Source organism: Anneissia japonica, unplaced genomic scaffold, assembly GCF_011630105.1.
Source record: "Anneissia japonica isolate Jap-2015-1 unplaced genomic scaffold, ASM1163010v1 scaffold750_len1593409_cov174, whole genome shotgun sequence".
Classification (NCBI taxonomy): domain Eukaryota; kingdom Metazoa; phylum Echinodermata; class Crinoidea; order Comatulida; family Comatulidae; genus Anneissia; species Anneissia japonica.
Genome location: NW_022756705.1, coordinates 1518570 through 1533638, shown reverse-complemented (window position 1 = coordinate 1533638; position 15069 = coordinate 1518570). Strand labels below are relative to the sequence as shown.

The window sequence follows — 15069 nt, the reverse complement described above, 5'->3', positions numbered from 1 at the left end:
TACGCCCCCCCCCCCCCCCCCAATCGGACAGAGCTTGTCAGCAGTCGGACTAAAAAATATATAAAAACAGGCCCACGCCAATCCAACACATGTCTGTCACAATCAGAGAGTGTCATTTCTGGTCATCCAGAGGTTCATTCTTAAAGAATCTCATTTGGGAGGGGGAACACCCTCTCAAACCCTTCCCCCAGCTCGGGCCTATGAGCCCAAGTTCCTCCTGTCGGACTGCTCAGCCCCCCAGAAAATATATCCTAGAGCCGCCACTGCATATAGGCACACCATGAGTATATGTGGGCATTTGTCAAAACAGTCAAATATTATTTGACAAAAACATGTGACATGCCTAAATATGGTCATGATGACATCACGTCATGACCATATATAGGCACATCATGAGTATATGTGGGCATATAACAGTTTTTTGTCAAAGAGCTTAATATGTCCCACAACCATACACATTACATACCCATGCCCTCATCAAAGCTACACGTATTCCATACCGTATATGCTCCCATATATGACAAGGCTTAAAATAGCAAATTACGATTGAAACACTCATAAGATGGTATTATCGGGAAGATTAGCCTTGCATTTGGCTCTGTTTTTAGCCAGCTACATGCAGTATCAGGACCATAAAAAGCAGAAAAACTAAGTAGGAATTCCGACCATGAAACGAGGGGGTGGGAGGTCGTCTTATGTGCCCGACATACAAAAATCTTACAAAAAAATTGTTGCCTTATACGGTACGTTATGCCTGTTCCACACTGCATCTTCTCCAAAATCATACCTTGAACCTATTGTGATGATGATGATGATGATGATGATGCAAACTTGTGTAAAAATTATTAACAAAATTTAGATAATGATGATTGTGATGTTAATAATGATGAATATAGTTATCATAATAGTGATTGTGATGTGATCATGATCATGATCATATTGATGATGATGATGATGCAAACTCATGTAAAAATAATGAACAAAGTTAGGAATATTTCAGTGAATTTCTTTCTTTATTAAATATGAATTCAGCTATGATATATAATATGGATTATAACATCTTGGACTTATGTACAAGGCCATATAGTTGAATGCCTTTAGTACTTCTAATAACTCATAATAATAAAATAAAGGTGTATTTCTATAGTAATCAGAATGATTGGTATTGTACCTTACACCTTCTCCACTTTTATATTATACAAATAATAAATGTTTGTGAGTGCAATGGGAAGAATACATTCATGAATTGAAGGATTCACTGTTCAATTCAGCAAGGTGGAGCCGAGTTGAATGAAACAGTCAATTTTTAAACGAATGAAAATATTCATATATGTTGAATAAAAAACATTAATTATTTTTGTTTTATAACACAACTAAAATAGATTTTTGTCATTCAATATTTTATGAAGAAATCTACCTTTTTTCTGATTGCAACAGTTCAGCATCTTTTTAACCAATGAAAAGATTGTATTAGATTGAGGCATCCAATTGAGAGAAACGGATGGAAATAAAAATGCATGGATGGAACTAAAAATTCACGGTGGAACTATATTTCCATGGTGAGTGACAAATTGGTGTAAATATCCACCAATCAAATGACAAGGATCTATTTTTAGGTGTGTTATAAAATTAACTATCTTATTGCCATTCTATAAAGATTATATTAAATATAAATATGTTTGAATATATTTACAATACAGTTTGCCCTCCAATACAAGACCACCTTTGGGACTTGAAAATTTAGGATGGTCTCATGGTTCGGTCATACAGAGTTTATTTAGTGTTAGTGATAGATTGAAGATTGTTAATTGGGAGTGTTAGTGATAGATTGAAGATTGTTAATTGGTGATAGATTGAAGATTGTTAATTGGGAGTGTTAGTGATAGATTGAAGATTGTTAATTGGGAGTGTTAGTGATAGATTGAAGATTGTTAATTGGGAGTGTTAGTGATAGATTGAAGATTGTTAATTGGTTCTTTGAAAAAGTGTTCTCAAATTGGAGGGTGCACTGTAATTGGTATTTTTGTACCAATGTACAAAATGTACAATGTAGGCCTGCTACTAATAATTATCTAAAATACACTACCATCAGTCAGCAGTCTGGAGATATGTAGTACTTTCAGGATTCCACTCATTTGAGAATGGTAGCTATTAGATACCAGTACTGTTATAAGTTTCAAATTGTTTAAGCCTAATAAAGTATCCAAGAAAATAAAATTACAAATAATTTATTAGTCTGAGACTATGAAAAATTAATATATTACAGAGTTTTGAGCAATATTATATACACTTGAGGACAGGTTTGGGAGGGATAGCACTGTGATAATTAAGATCATTTAGCACTTGCACAAAAAAGATAAAGAAAATTTAATTACTATTATAATATATTGCTTTTTGAGACTTAAAATATTATAAATATAGTATTTATTTTTGTATATAACAGAGTTGTGAGGCAATAATGATATACAATTCAGAATGATTGTTAACACTTTTAGGATGGATAGCACAGAAATAAATATCTTCTTTTTTGCACTTACATGAAAACAAGGCATAGATGTTTCTTTAATACAGAAAATAAGTTCTAGTATATATTTTGTTATACTCTTGCTTTTCAAAGGACTGCCTTTTGTAGTTATATTCTGGAGGGCATGAGGTTGCTCTTTATGGAAATGTTGCCTACTCTTAAAGGTCTATTTACACCGAGCGGCACAAAACTGCAGCAAAACATTTTGTTATGTTGCAGAGTGCAATCCATTTACACAATGTGTGAAAGGATCTTTATCTTCCACTCAATACATGTGTCTAAATGCTCAGCAAAAGTTAATCAATGATATTAAGTCCCCTCCCCCTCCCCAATTTTTTAGAAAATTAATCTACATTGAGCACAATCTGTGTAAATAAGTCCTTTATTATTTTTGCTTATTTAATTTATGAAGCATTATTTACAAAATATCTTAACACTGATTCATTTAGAGTCATAAAACAGAGAAAAAAAATAATGATATGAATGACATACGTTAACGAATGATAATCATCCACTTCATAATAATGTATCAATCATAAGGCCATAAAAATCGTAGTGTTGTCCAAACAGAGTGGACATTGAAAATCAGGTTCTTAACGTGGTGGATAAATGGTATCCAAAAGGCTAAAAACCATGGTTAAGCTATCAAAAATATTAAATCTTTAAAAGTATATTTTCATACACAATTCAAGTACGTTTGGCTCTTAGGGAAAAGTTTTGCTTGACTTTAGATGTTTTTGGAGATTTTAGGTCAGTTGAACTTGGGCTACAAACTTTTCTTTTGGCCTAATGATCTGCATCACATAATTTAATCATAATCATCTACATGAGACATTATTCAGGTGTTGAAATATTCCAAACATAAAGCATATAAAGATATTTAAGGCTAGACTTAAAACTCATCTTTGCTCATCCAACTAATCGTTCATTTTTTCGAGCATCTATCTAAAGTCTAGGTGGTGGGGAAAGATAAAATTTTAGGGGGGCGGGGAATATGCTGGAGCGACCCAAAGTGGGCGTGGTCGGGTGTCGCTCATAATGTCTCGATAGTGGTCCAGGTGGCGAAGTCCCTGAAAACTATGGCAATTTAGCGGTGTCAGAGGTTTATTTCATCAATTTTATAGATAGATCTACTAATATGTAGAAAATACGTATCATTTTTTTTTTCTCAACGATGAATTGTGGTTCTTCCTCTTTTTGTGGGGACAAACTGGAGAGGGGAAAGAAAATTATCTGGTTTGGGAAAATGCCCCGCTAGCACCGCCACTGTTTTTTTTCTGTCTCTTCATCTTATTCGTTTTATTCAACGTCTATTGGCAATTTCTTGAAAGGCATAGAAACCTAGTACCATATTAAATCTTTCATGTTTACAGTCTGTTTTGGACCATCTTTATACTTTTATAAGAATTGTGACTGCTAACTTAGACATTTGTAAAAAGCAAAACCATTAATATAACACCAAGTATCAGAGAAAATTGAATTGTCATATTCGATCTGAATATCTTAACCCTTGATTCTTTCCTTTGATTTTCGTATGTAACGATCTCACCGTTCAAATGTTTGATTTTCCTGTCTTTTATTGTTTGTGCTTTCTCAAAATCTTCTCGTAACTTTCTGTTGGCATTCCTTTGCTCTTTCACCTCATTCCTCATGTTTAGTTCTAATTCTCTACACTCTTCTTTAAGGTGCTCATTTTCTGCTTGACTTTTTTTCCAGAAATCTTCATTTTCTTTTTCTTTCTTTAATAATTCTTGAAATTTCCTATCATTGTTTGTCTGTGCTTTCTCATATTCTTCTCTCAATTTTCTGTTAGCATACTTTTGCTCCTTTTCCACTTTTCCCATAGTTACTTTCAATTGTCTAATTTGTTTCTGTAGATTTTCATTTTCTTCTTCAATATTCTTTATCAAATCCCTACTTTTTTTGTCTTTACGGGATAATTCTCGAATTGTCTTATCTTTTGCTTTCTTCTGTTCATTTATCTTAGCATTCCCTGCTTTTAATGTTTCATTTTCCATTTCCCTTGAAACTCTTCTTTGTAAACTTCTCCTTAAATCAGTCTGCAGATCCTCACGTTCAAGTTTCAACTCTCTAATTTCTTTTTCTTTTTCTTCTATTTTATTGCGTAAATGCTTGATTTCATTATTCAAGTCACTTCTTACTTTTTCCCTATCATTAACTTCTTCTCCTTTAAATTTTTTTAAAGAATCATTTTCAATTCCTAAATCAGCATTTTCATCACATTTTCGTTTAATTTTTTCTTCAAAATCATCTTCCATTTTCTTGATATGTTCTTCTTGTTCTTCAATTTTCATGCGTAGATCCATGTTTTCAGTTTCTAAGGTTGTAATCATTTTCATCTTTTCTTTAAGTCTGTTTTCTAATTCTTCCTTGTCCTCTGCATATTGAACTAGCAAGTCCAGTTGTTCTTCAGTTTCTGTTGTTAGTTGGTCTAAATCATTGGTAATTTTAAATACTTCCTGGAGTCCTAAGACTAAGAGAAAAAAATATGAAAATTTGTAAAAAAATATACATTATAAAAACAGAATAAAATGCTGAATTTATTAATAAGTTACTATATTAATTTACCAGTGAGAAACAAAACAATGTAGTTTATGCTGATTTAAAACTGACCTTTTAAATTACTTGAAATTTAATTTACCTTTTTTTGTTAATTTCAAAATAATATTTGGAATTGGTAATTTTGTCTGGACCCCAAGGGGGACCCACGGCAGCTGCAGAGCAGAGCCAGTACCAACATGTAACAGATACATTGTTCTTTATCCTGCAGAACTATGTTATTGTTATAAAATTAAAATTTATTATTATTATTATTATTATTGTTAATTTTATTATTATTATGCGAGGTTATTCGAGGAGCAGAGCGATTTAACTCTAATTAAAATGTCAACGCTGGCCAGCTTTAAACCAGGGTCTTCAGCCCCAGAAACAGGAATATTGTCGCTTGGTCAGAAGCTTAACTCGTAATTTTAATTTAAACCTTTATATTTACTTTTAAAATTGTGACACATTAGAAATATTCCACTGGTTTGTTCGTTGACAACAATTTATTGTTGAGTATTATTTTCATATGGCTGGTTTGTATAATAATAGACTTGGTTGACAATGGAAGTTAAGGTTAACCAGAGTGCACTATTTGCTAAATTATCCATATGACGGGAAGTTAAAGTTAACCAGAGTGCACTATTTGCTAAATTATCCATATGACCAAAACAAACATGGCCGACTGGTCAGTTTAGGAAAAACTTTTGCATTAATATAACTTAGGTTATATTTCAGAAAATAATTATAATATTTTCCCACATAAAGTCAAAAATAATCGTAGGCTAATATGATTTAAAAATTACATGAAAATATTTGTTTACAATAATCCCCAACTACCACAAGCCAAAGCAACCTTGGCTATGCTAGTGTGTATCTTGGTAACTACGCAGCCATTATGTTTTGTCGAATATTTACCAGTTTTCTATTCATCTGGTCGACATCGTTAAAGTAGGATTTTACCACTGTCTAGGCAGGCATGGTTAAAACAGGGAAGAACGATTAGTCGATAGGAGAGAACTTTACTGAAAGTATTGATTGAATATAATAGCAGGAGCTTACCAACATGTTCATCATCAGTTCTGCTAATGTTATCAGCCTCTGTCAGCTTACTTACTTCATTTCCAACTTTCTCCATGTTTCTAATAAATAATAGAAACAATGTGGTAATTACTTGTGTATTTTATTATGTATTATGATTTTTTTTTTTTAATTTTTTTTTGGCTTTTTAATTTTTATCCACTCACCATTGAGAAAAATAAAGGAAATGAAACTTTTAAAAATGAAAATTCATTAAAAAAATTATACATTTAGTTTCAGATGACTTTTTGACCCCCCAAACCCCCAAAATTATGCATTAACATAATTTTGTTTTGGTTTGGTGAACAAGATCCAAATTATAATTGGAAGAGGTAAAAAAGGATTAGTTTGCATACAGTGTTTGTATTATATTTTGTTGTTAGTGGAGAAGAACATTTTTTTTTCTTTTTGTTATTGTTGACACTGTTCTCTATATTTCAACAAGTTGCATAAACTATTAAAGGGTAAACTGACACACTTCCATAGCTCCAGGGCTAATATATACTCTAGTCAATGTCAACCACTGATTTCTTATGGACACAAAAATAAGATTTATAACCGAATGGTTTCATTTAAGTACATTAGGTCTCTACTCCCAATTGAAACAGATTTTGTAAAGAGTACTATACTCACTTTGTACAGTGTTTGTAGTTCTCAAAACCTCAAAATTTACTGCACTGCATCTCTATCCCTTAGTGTTTTAGTGGTAGCTTGCAAGTATATATGGCAGCGTTGACTGGTACCAATACTCACTGAACCATGGGATTACCTTTGATTAATTCTGAACTTTCAACCTTCATTGTTTTCTTGATATGTTCTTCTTGTTCTTCAGTCTTCATGCATTTGACACTAATTTTGTGTTGAACATAGCTATAGCTAGTTTGAAACACTTTAGAAAATGAAAATTGCATTAACATATAAAATTTTAATCACCTGTTTATCCAAAAAATTTTTAAACTGATGATTTGAGCTCTAGTATTCTGTACCTTATTGATGCAATAAAGACACTGTTCTCTTTATTTCAGTGAGTGAGCTTAGGCCAAATAAAATAAATTGTTTGCCCTTTTTTTAAATTTTTTTAAAATGATTAATAGAGGCGGGCGGAAAAAGTTTAATTATTTAATTTTTTTTTAAATACTCATCAGATGGAATAAAAATAACCCACAGAGGCCTAGAATGGCAATATCTTACATCAGACAACAACTTTAGACTAATTTGTAGGGCATCTGGCAAAAAATAAAGATAAATTCACTCACATTTTTTTTTTATTTGTTAAGAAAAAAGCTAAAAAAAAAAAACTTTTTCCGCCCCTATTTTTTCCAGTGAGTTAGGGGCGGGTGGAGGAGGGCAAACAAACAATTTTTTTTTGCCTTATTTGGCAGGTAAATAGACCGACTTTCACAAAAATCCTAACTACTTTCACATTTTTTTGTTGATAGAAAAGATTTATAAACTAAAAGTTATGTATTTCAGTATCCTCAAAGGCTATTGTATGTTTTTGGATGTCAAAGTTCAATACCATTTCCGGTCTGGTACTTAACGTCAGGCTCCGGAGGGGAAAAAAATGTTGATATGTTGTAGAACTGATTTACCAATTTCAAATATTATTTGGAAATTAACAAAAAAAGATAAATTAGATTTCATGCAATTTTAAAGATCAGTTTTAAATTAGCATAAACTATATTGTTTTGTATCTCACTGGGAATTTAATATAGTAACTTATTAATAAATTCAGCATTTTATTCTGTTATGATTTGAACCAACTAAGAACAGAAAAGACAGAAAAAGTTGTTTGAAGAAAAACTGGGAAACGGTGAATGAGATACAGGTTATTAATGTTTAAAAGCTGAGGGAAAAGGTGTAAAAAGGGCAGTTATGCCCCCTTTTCTCCAGTTTTTAAATATTCAAAAATCTGTATCTTATTCACTGTTCCCCAGTTATTCCTCAAACAATCAGTTCTACAGCATATCAAAAAATTTTATCCTCCAGTGCCTGACTTTAATTATAATATTTTCAGTTTCAAAATGTGTAAACTTCCTTGAAACTTATTTATATAATGTGTCAGATTTTACCAAATATGAATGCTGAGTTATTAATATACAGTACTACTCTTGTTATTTAAAGAAATAAATTTAGCACAAATTTTAAGGCATATTGGTGGTTAGTAGTTTGTTCTCCATTTTTTATCGATAGTTCTTATTATTTATTTGGAATGTACTGTAGTATCACATGACATTATTTATTTGTGGATTTAATTCAACAGTAAGACACTATAGTAATTATATACATTTTTGATAAGATAAAATCTCAAATAGTTTTAATTTTATCTAGTTCAAAATTTCCAATGTATTGTCTATTGTACTGAAGAGCTACTTGGTAGCTTACCAGATATATCTATAAAGTCCTGTTCAGACTATAACATTTTATTTGATAAAATTCATGTGATATGCCTAAATATGGTCATGATGACATTATAATAATAATAATAAAAATAATAAAAATAATAAATAATAATAATAATAATGATAATCATAAACTCTTCCTTTGTGGTTGGCTTTTGGTAGAATACTATTTTTTATGTGTTTGGTTAATAAAGATAATTAACATTCTACTGATTTGAGTCTTATAGTACTGATTGCAATAAAGACACTATTCTCTGTATTTCAACAATGAGCTTATTAAGTAGGTATCAACCCGCTTTCACTGACCCCTAGTTTCACACTTTCTTGTTGATAAAAATATTAATTAACGAAATGTATAGTTTAATTTCAGTATTAGACCTACCTTAAAAGCAGAGTTCGAAAGTATACTACTGTATGCTTATTGTTCAAAATTGAATACAAGTAGTGTAAGAGAAATCCAATAGCTGTGTCTAGTACTTCTATATTCTGAAGTATTAAACAGGTAGGCCTACGGTTTCATTGACTTTTGAAGTTCACTGAACCGTGTGATATTGATATGTTTTGGTAGGGCACCAAATAAATCAATTAATTTCAGATATTTTGAACTTTCAACCCTTATTTGCCAGGTACTGTATGCTGTCATACCATCCCATACAACATACAAATGCTTATTCTAGAAATAGCACAATATTTGAAGAAACCTTGTTGATAGTGTTTTTTGCTGTTTTTGTGGAATTAGAATTAAACTAACGGAAGAAAGAAAAACATGCAAAATAATTCATTTCCATGGCAAAAATTTTTTTAAATGGTTTAAAAATTTACTAACTACCTCAACACCATGAATGTTATAACCATAAAAAAACTAGTTAACATGCTGAATGGTTTCAATTAGTATTCTTAGGATAGGCCTTTAATAAACCTATTATTACTATTGATTGATTACAAATTATCTTTGTACATTCACAAGTATCAGAATTATATGTCCTAAGCTTCATGACTGTGTATCCATTATGTTGAAATAACGTTTCTAATTTCTTCATTTGATCCTTTTCCATTTTATTCTTTTATGTTATTGTATTTTGTCTTTTATTTTAATATCATTTTATCTGCCAAAACCAAATAATTTATATATACCCAAGAATGTCTCAGTATGGAAGGTTTGAATCTTCAAACTTTATTATAATTGCAGGATAGTTAAAGTACAGTATTTTAATTTTGTTAATCTTTTGTTTCTGTATACATCAGATGTACTCAAAATTTGTTTGTTATTGTTTACAGCTGTCTGCTGCCCAAGACACGAAACCACACGACAGAGTAAGTTTCTATTATGATTTATATTTAACAGAATGAACCTTTAAATACTTTAGGTAAAAACCCTAATCTGTACCTTTAATGATTTGGTTCAGTGAACACATAGGGACAGTACTATTATTACAATATAGTTGTGAGAGGGTAAATGTACAGCCAACGTTGTATCCATATCTCTTTTTTGCTGAGTACAAAAAATTGAACTTCAGGTACTATAACGTTCTTATATTTCAAAAAGTTTTAAGCAGGGGCGGATCCAGAGTTGTCCAAAAGGGGGTTGGTCAGAAGGGGACGGAAAGTGGGGCCAATCGAGATAACAATACCCTAGTTGGTCCGGGGGAATTCCCCAGAAAATTTCAAGTTCTAGACGCCTGAAAATAACCTCTGTGGCCTTTTGACCTTTTCCTTTCCTTTCTTTTTGACTTTCCAAAAGCCCCCTCTCTCTCTAAATCCTCCACTTTTGAAGACTTATTACATTGGCTTACAGCACCAGGTCTATAATAAGCCTATTACTGAAAAACGGTATTTGAAAATGTGCTATACTCTCAATATATTAAACTGTAGTGTTCTAGGTCTTAAACCCAATTTATGTTGATTGACAGAAATTCAGTGACAGTACGTAGGGACAACACAGCTGCCTTTAACGTTCAATTTTGTGTGTCTAGGTTTATACGTCACTGGTGGGCGTTGTCTACCTATGCTCATTGACCCGTGGTATTGATTCTAAAGCCAGTGGTATCTATTTTATCGATTCGAAACTGTTTGAACTTGTAACCTTACCATTTCCTTTAACATTTCTAACTAAATATGAATGCTAGAAATGTTAAGAATTATTGAAAATGATATATTAATGTATATATTTAATTGTTTTTGCATATATTTATACAGTATATTAATTTATTTATATATATTAACTTTCATTAGTTGTTTTTTCTTTAGATCAGATTAACCAAGCAACATATTTATGATAAATGTTTGGAATGTTTTTTTTTTAAAATTTACTTTGGAAGTCACTGTTTTCGTTGTGGTTCCGATTAATTATTATCCCAAGTCTTATTCTTATTCTTAGGGCCAGGATGATATTACTAAAATATTCCTTTTGTGTAATTTTCTTCTTTTTTTTTTTTTTCTCACTTCTCTTCTCACTAAAAAATATTGATTATAAGCACATAGGCCAATGATTGCCCATATTAAATATATCACTGTGTTATATATTCCATTTCACAACAGGAACATGAAGAATGCTCTACATTATAATTTTTATAATGCTTGGAGAGGGGTGTTGTTTTTGGTCATGAGAAAACTTACTTGTCAGGATTTGATTACAGGACTCTGGGGTGAGAAGACAAGCATCTTGACCAACCTACGGCTCATAAATACTTGGGACCAGATTAGGCCTAAACCCTACCTAATCATAAACATTTCTTTTGTGGTTCGTTTTTGGTGCTGTGTCTTCCCCTCCGAAAACAGCAGTCTTACATTTGTAGTCAGACAGAATGTAATCTCTTGTGTGTTGCTTAATAAAGATAACATTCTGCTAATTTGAGTTATACTATAGTATTCGGTACTATATTGATTGCAATATAGATTAATTGAATTGAAAATATAATAGCAGGCCTCTGTTCTCTGTTTTTCAATACGTTTTTGTGTTGGGTTAGCCTAGACCCACTTTCACAGCTCAACTATAGTTTCACATTTTCTCTTTTGATAAAAATGACTAAAACTATGTATTGACGTATTTCAGTTTCCTTAAAGTCTAGACCTACCTTGAAAACAGATTTTGAAATTATGATATGCTTTGAATATACTCACTTATAGTTCGTTTTTGGGTGTAAAAATTCACTTGTAGCGTAAGAGAAATCCACTTCACAGTCTGGTAATACATTATCAGTTAATTCATTGGGTGTTTACTTTCCAAGTACACTGAACCATGTGATATGTTCTGGTAGGGCACCAAATAATCGATTTCAGATAGTTCGAACTTTAACCCTTATTTACCAGGTACTATTTGCTGTCATATGTCTGACCTCATAATAATGCTTAATCTAGAAATACCACAATATTAGAAGGAATCTTGTTGATTTAAATTGTTAGTGCTTTTAACTATTTTCTGGCATGTTTACAATTAAACTAATGTGAGCTAGAAAGAAAAACATGCACAAATAATAATTCACTTTCACACCAACAATAGTTCTTTGAAAACTTTATTAAAAATGGTTCACAAATTTACTAACTATTTCACCAGTATTTAGTATTCTTACGGATAGGCCTTTCAACCAGTGGTGGTGGTTGGGGGGGGGGGGCAGGTAGGCGGGCTGGCCGCCCCTCCCTCTAAACATTTCAAAATAAAAACAAAAATGGTGAAAAAAAATTGAATTTAAGTCTGCGAGTGCAATTTACAGCTCTCTAGCGGTGCCATATCATAAACTTTCTTTCCTCAGCCCCAACCATGGTGAGACTGCTGGGGTGGGTGCACTCTCTTTGATCCCACTCTTTTTCAAATTCATGGACCGCCACTGTTTAAACCAAGATAGATATTAAAATTGTAATTCTATAGATACACAGACACAGATAAAGATAACTTTATCCATCATAAAAATACAATTGCTAATCTAGATAAAGTGTTATTTTGGGTCTCAAATTCAATATTAATTGCCAAGTATAGCATAAGAGAACTACATTGCTTCAGTGCTTCCAGTGCCGTCTTACTTACCAGATACCTGGGATATCATGTTTACTATAATAATAATATAATAATAAGCTAACACCAGAATGCTCTTTAGATTAGGAAGTGCTTTTCCTGATCATATTTTAAAAATTATTTATTGTAGTTTAATTTGATGATACCTTAGCTACGGCATTGTTGCATGGGGTAACTGTGCATGGTACCAACTAAACAGTTTACATTTAATACAGAATTGAGCAATCCGTGTTGTCCGTACTGCTTAATTCCGTGCTTGTACTGCTTCTTTGTTTAAACATCTTAGATTACTAATTTTTTTTTTTCTTTTTAACCAAGAATGCACAGCATGAATTATGTAAATTATGTCATGTCATTTTATGCATAAATTTGATGGTGTATAGGGTATGTAAATTTTGCATGTTTAAATAATTTTGTATAGTCATCTAGTGTAAAGTAGCATTTGATTGACAGTTAAGTGTATGCATTGGCGAACAATTGGGTTACTTAATTCCCTCTCGCCTGTGAAAGAGGAAGGATGTAGGAACCATTGGATTGGTGTATGTGATTAGTTTGTATTTATGTAAAAAAAAAAATTGCGTAAATCTTGAAAAGTGAGTCATTTTCACTTTACTGTTACGGGTCACAATTGATTGGTTAAACACTTTTGGTACTAGTGCATATAAGCTTGCTAATATGGATAATTTTTTCATTCCTGATGATGACATAATTAATGTCGAAATATTGAATCCCAACACGATGGCGTGTATTTCAATACTTGGAGTATGTATTATACTTTCTTATCTGAGATTAATCATTGGACCTTTCGGGTCACAGACTGTGATTAGAATAAAGTGTTTGGTACCATTGGAAAGCTAAGATGTTTGCAACTTGTAGTTTCATTACAGATAAATCTGATCACATATGCACTTTCAACAAGTTTCAGAAAAGCGTTAGAATGCGCTAAAGCCTGGTGCTGGCTGATACTATTTTTTCAAACCCCTGGTGGTCAGAGTGTTAATATCAATATTGTAATTTTCTACCATTTAAAAAAAAATTAATATTTTTTTACATAGGCAGCAGTCTATGCAAATAGTAGAATGTTATGAATCTTTTAAAATCAACTCCTCTTTTTTTCAACATAGTTGATCGTCCCTTCCCTACTTAAAAAAAAAATTATTATTTTGTAATTATTTTGTCTTTCAGTTGCTTGTATATATTCTACCTAAACGCTACATTAGAAAATCCCGCAAAGTCAGCCAACATTTACTGTACATGGGGCCTTGCACTCCGTGGGGGAATGTGAAGACTTGCCATGTATTAATGGGGTGGTTTCATTACTGATTAAATAAAAAAAAAAAAAACCTCCCCCTCCCTACTGAATTTAAAAAAAAAAAAGGATGGTTGACAACTTGTGTTTTTTACATGGCCACATGTACAACTGATGTTATTACAGTCATTAGGCCGACCAGCCCCTCCATAAACTAACGTTAGAATACCGCACTTTCGGCGGTAAAGAACAATTAAAACCTCATAAAAAAGGCAACTAATCCGTTTACTTATAATTGATCCAAGGACACCAGTGTTAAACACTCAGTACTTATCCTTGATAATGTGTTAATCCAATTAATATAGTGAGATAACGTAACGTTAGTTTATCGAGGGCGGGTTGAGCTAATGACAAGGAAAATTTGCATATCAGAAGCAGACAAGCGGTAATTAAAAGTGCCTTTTTTCTAGATGGTAGATTGTTTATCTATGGATAGCAATCAGTGGTTTCTTTCAGGAATTTCCTGCTGTGCGTACAAATGGATATTAATTCATTTCTGCAGTTGAGAGAACTTAACTCAGGATGACTAATAATTATAAACTTCTTATGTAGGCATTTTCCAGAAGTCCAATGTAAGTTTCTTCTTTCTTGTTGTCAACACTTGTTACAGTAGCTTGATAGAGGATCTCTTCAGTGAGGGATTTGCCTGACAGTGGGCACTCAGTTTTTTTGGCTGCAGTTACATTTATTATCGAGTAAAGGGTTCATTTTCTGTAGTTTGTTAAATAGATTTGTTGTGCGAAGTTAATGATATGCAAGTTTTCCTTTCAATTACATCAGTTGTACATATCCACCTGAAGAGTGTGGTTTGCTTTGCCAACCATACGAAACAATGTTGTAGTGAAATAAATAATATGAAGGAATCAATTTTTGCCTTCGTTTTGTTTGTATCTAACTGTACCCTTGTATCGAGATAATAGATATAAACAAGTTTTTATTTCGAACCTGTGCTTAAAGTTTAATTTTTTTTAGTTTTCTAAATTTATTTTAATTTTTAAAATGACTTACATTAAAAATCACTTTCACTTTCAATTAAATACTTCCCTTTAATAATAATTATTATTTTATTTTAGTAATCACTGTGCTTAAAGTTTAATTGTTTTAATAGGTATATTTTAGTTTTCTAAAATTATTTTCTAAAATTATTGCACAATGGGTAAAAATAAGAATATAAATGACTAAT

General features: G+C 31.8%; 1 protein-coding gene across 2 annotated transcripts; it reads right to left on the bottom strand.

Moving 5' to 3' along the window:
* Nucleotides 1-1940: 1940 nt before the first annotated feature.
* LOC117124355 (trichohyalin-like) lies at nucleotides 1941-13257 on the bottom strand. 2 transcript variants are annotated; one of them, XM_033270570.1, is made up of 4 exons: nucleotides 11689-13257; nucleotides 6800-7055; nucleotides 6149-6228; nucleotides 1941-5018 (listed from the first exon to the last, which is right to left on the bottom strand). In XM_033270570.1, exons 3-4 carry the CDS (start codon nucleotides 6222-6224, stop codon nucleotides 3946-3948), a joined length of 1149 nt encoding a protein of 382 aa, XP_033126461.1. In that variant the 5' UTR covers nucleotides 6225-6228; nucleotides 6800-7055; nucleotides 11689-13257; the 3' UTR covers nucleotides 1941-3945. The 2 variants fall into 2 exon arrangements, with proteins under 2 accessions (XP_033126461.1, XP_033126463.1); XM_033270572.1 differs by lacking the exon at nucleotides 11689-13257 and adding an exon at nucleotides 8951-11671.
* Nucleotides 13258-15069: the final 1812 nt, after the last annotated feature.

Excerpts from the sequence above, each read along its gene's own strand:
- LOC117124355 (XM_033270570.1), bottom strand. The coding sequence starts at position 6,224 with ATGGAGAAAGTTGGAAATGAAGTAAGTAAGCTGACAGAGGCTGATAAC. Across the intron at positions 5,019-6,148 it reads AACTGATGATGAACATGTTG|TCTTAGGACTCCAGGAAGTA; the intron begins GTAAGCTCCTGC and ends TTTTTCTCTTAG.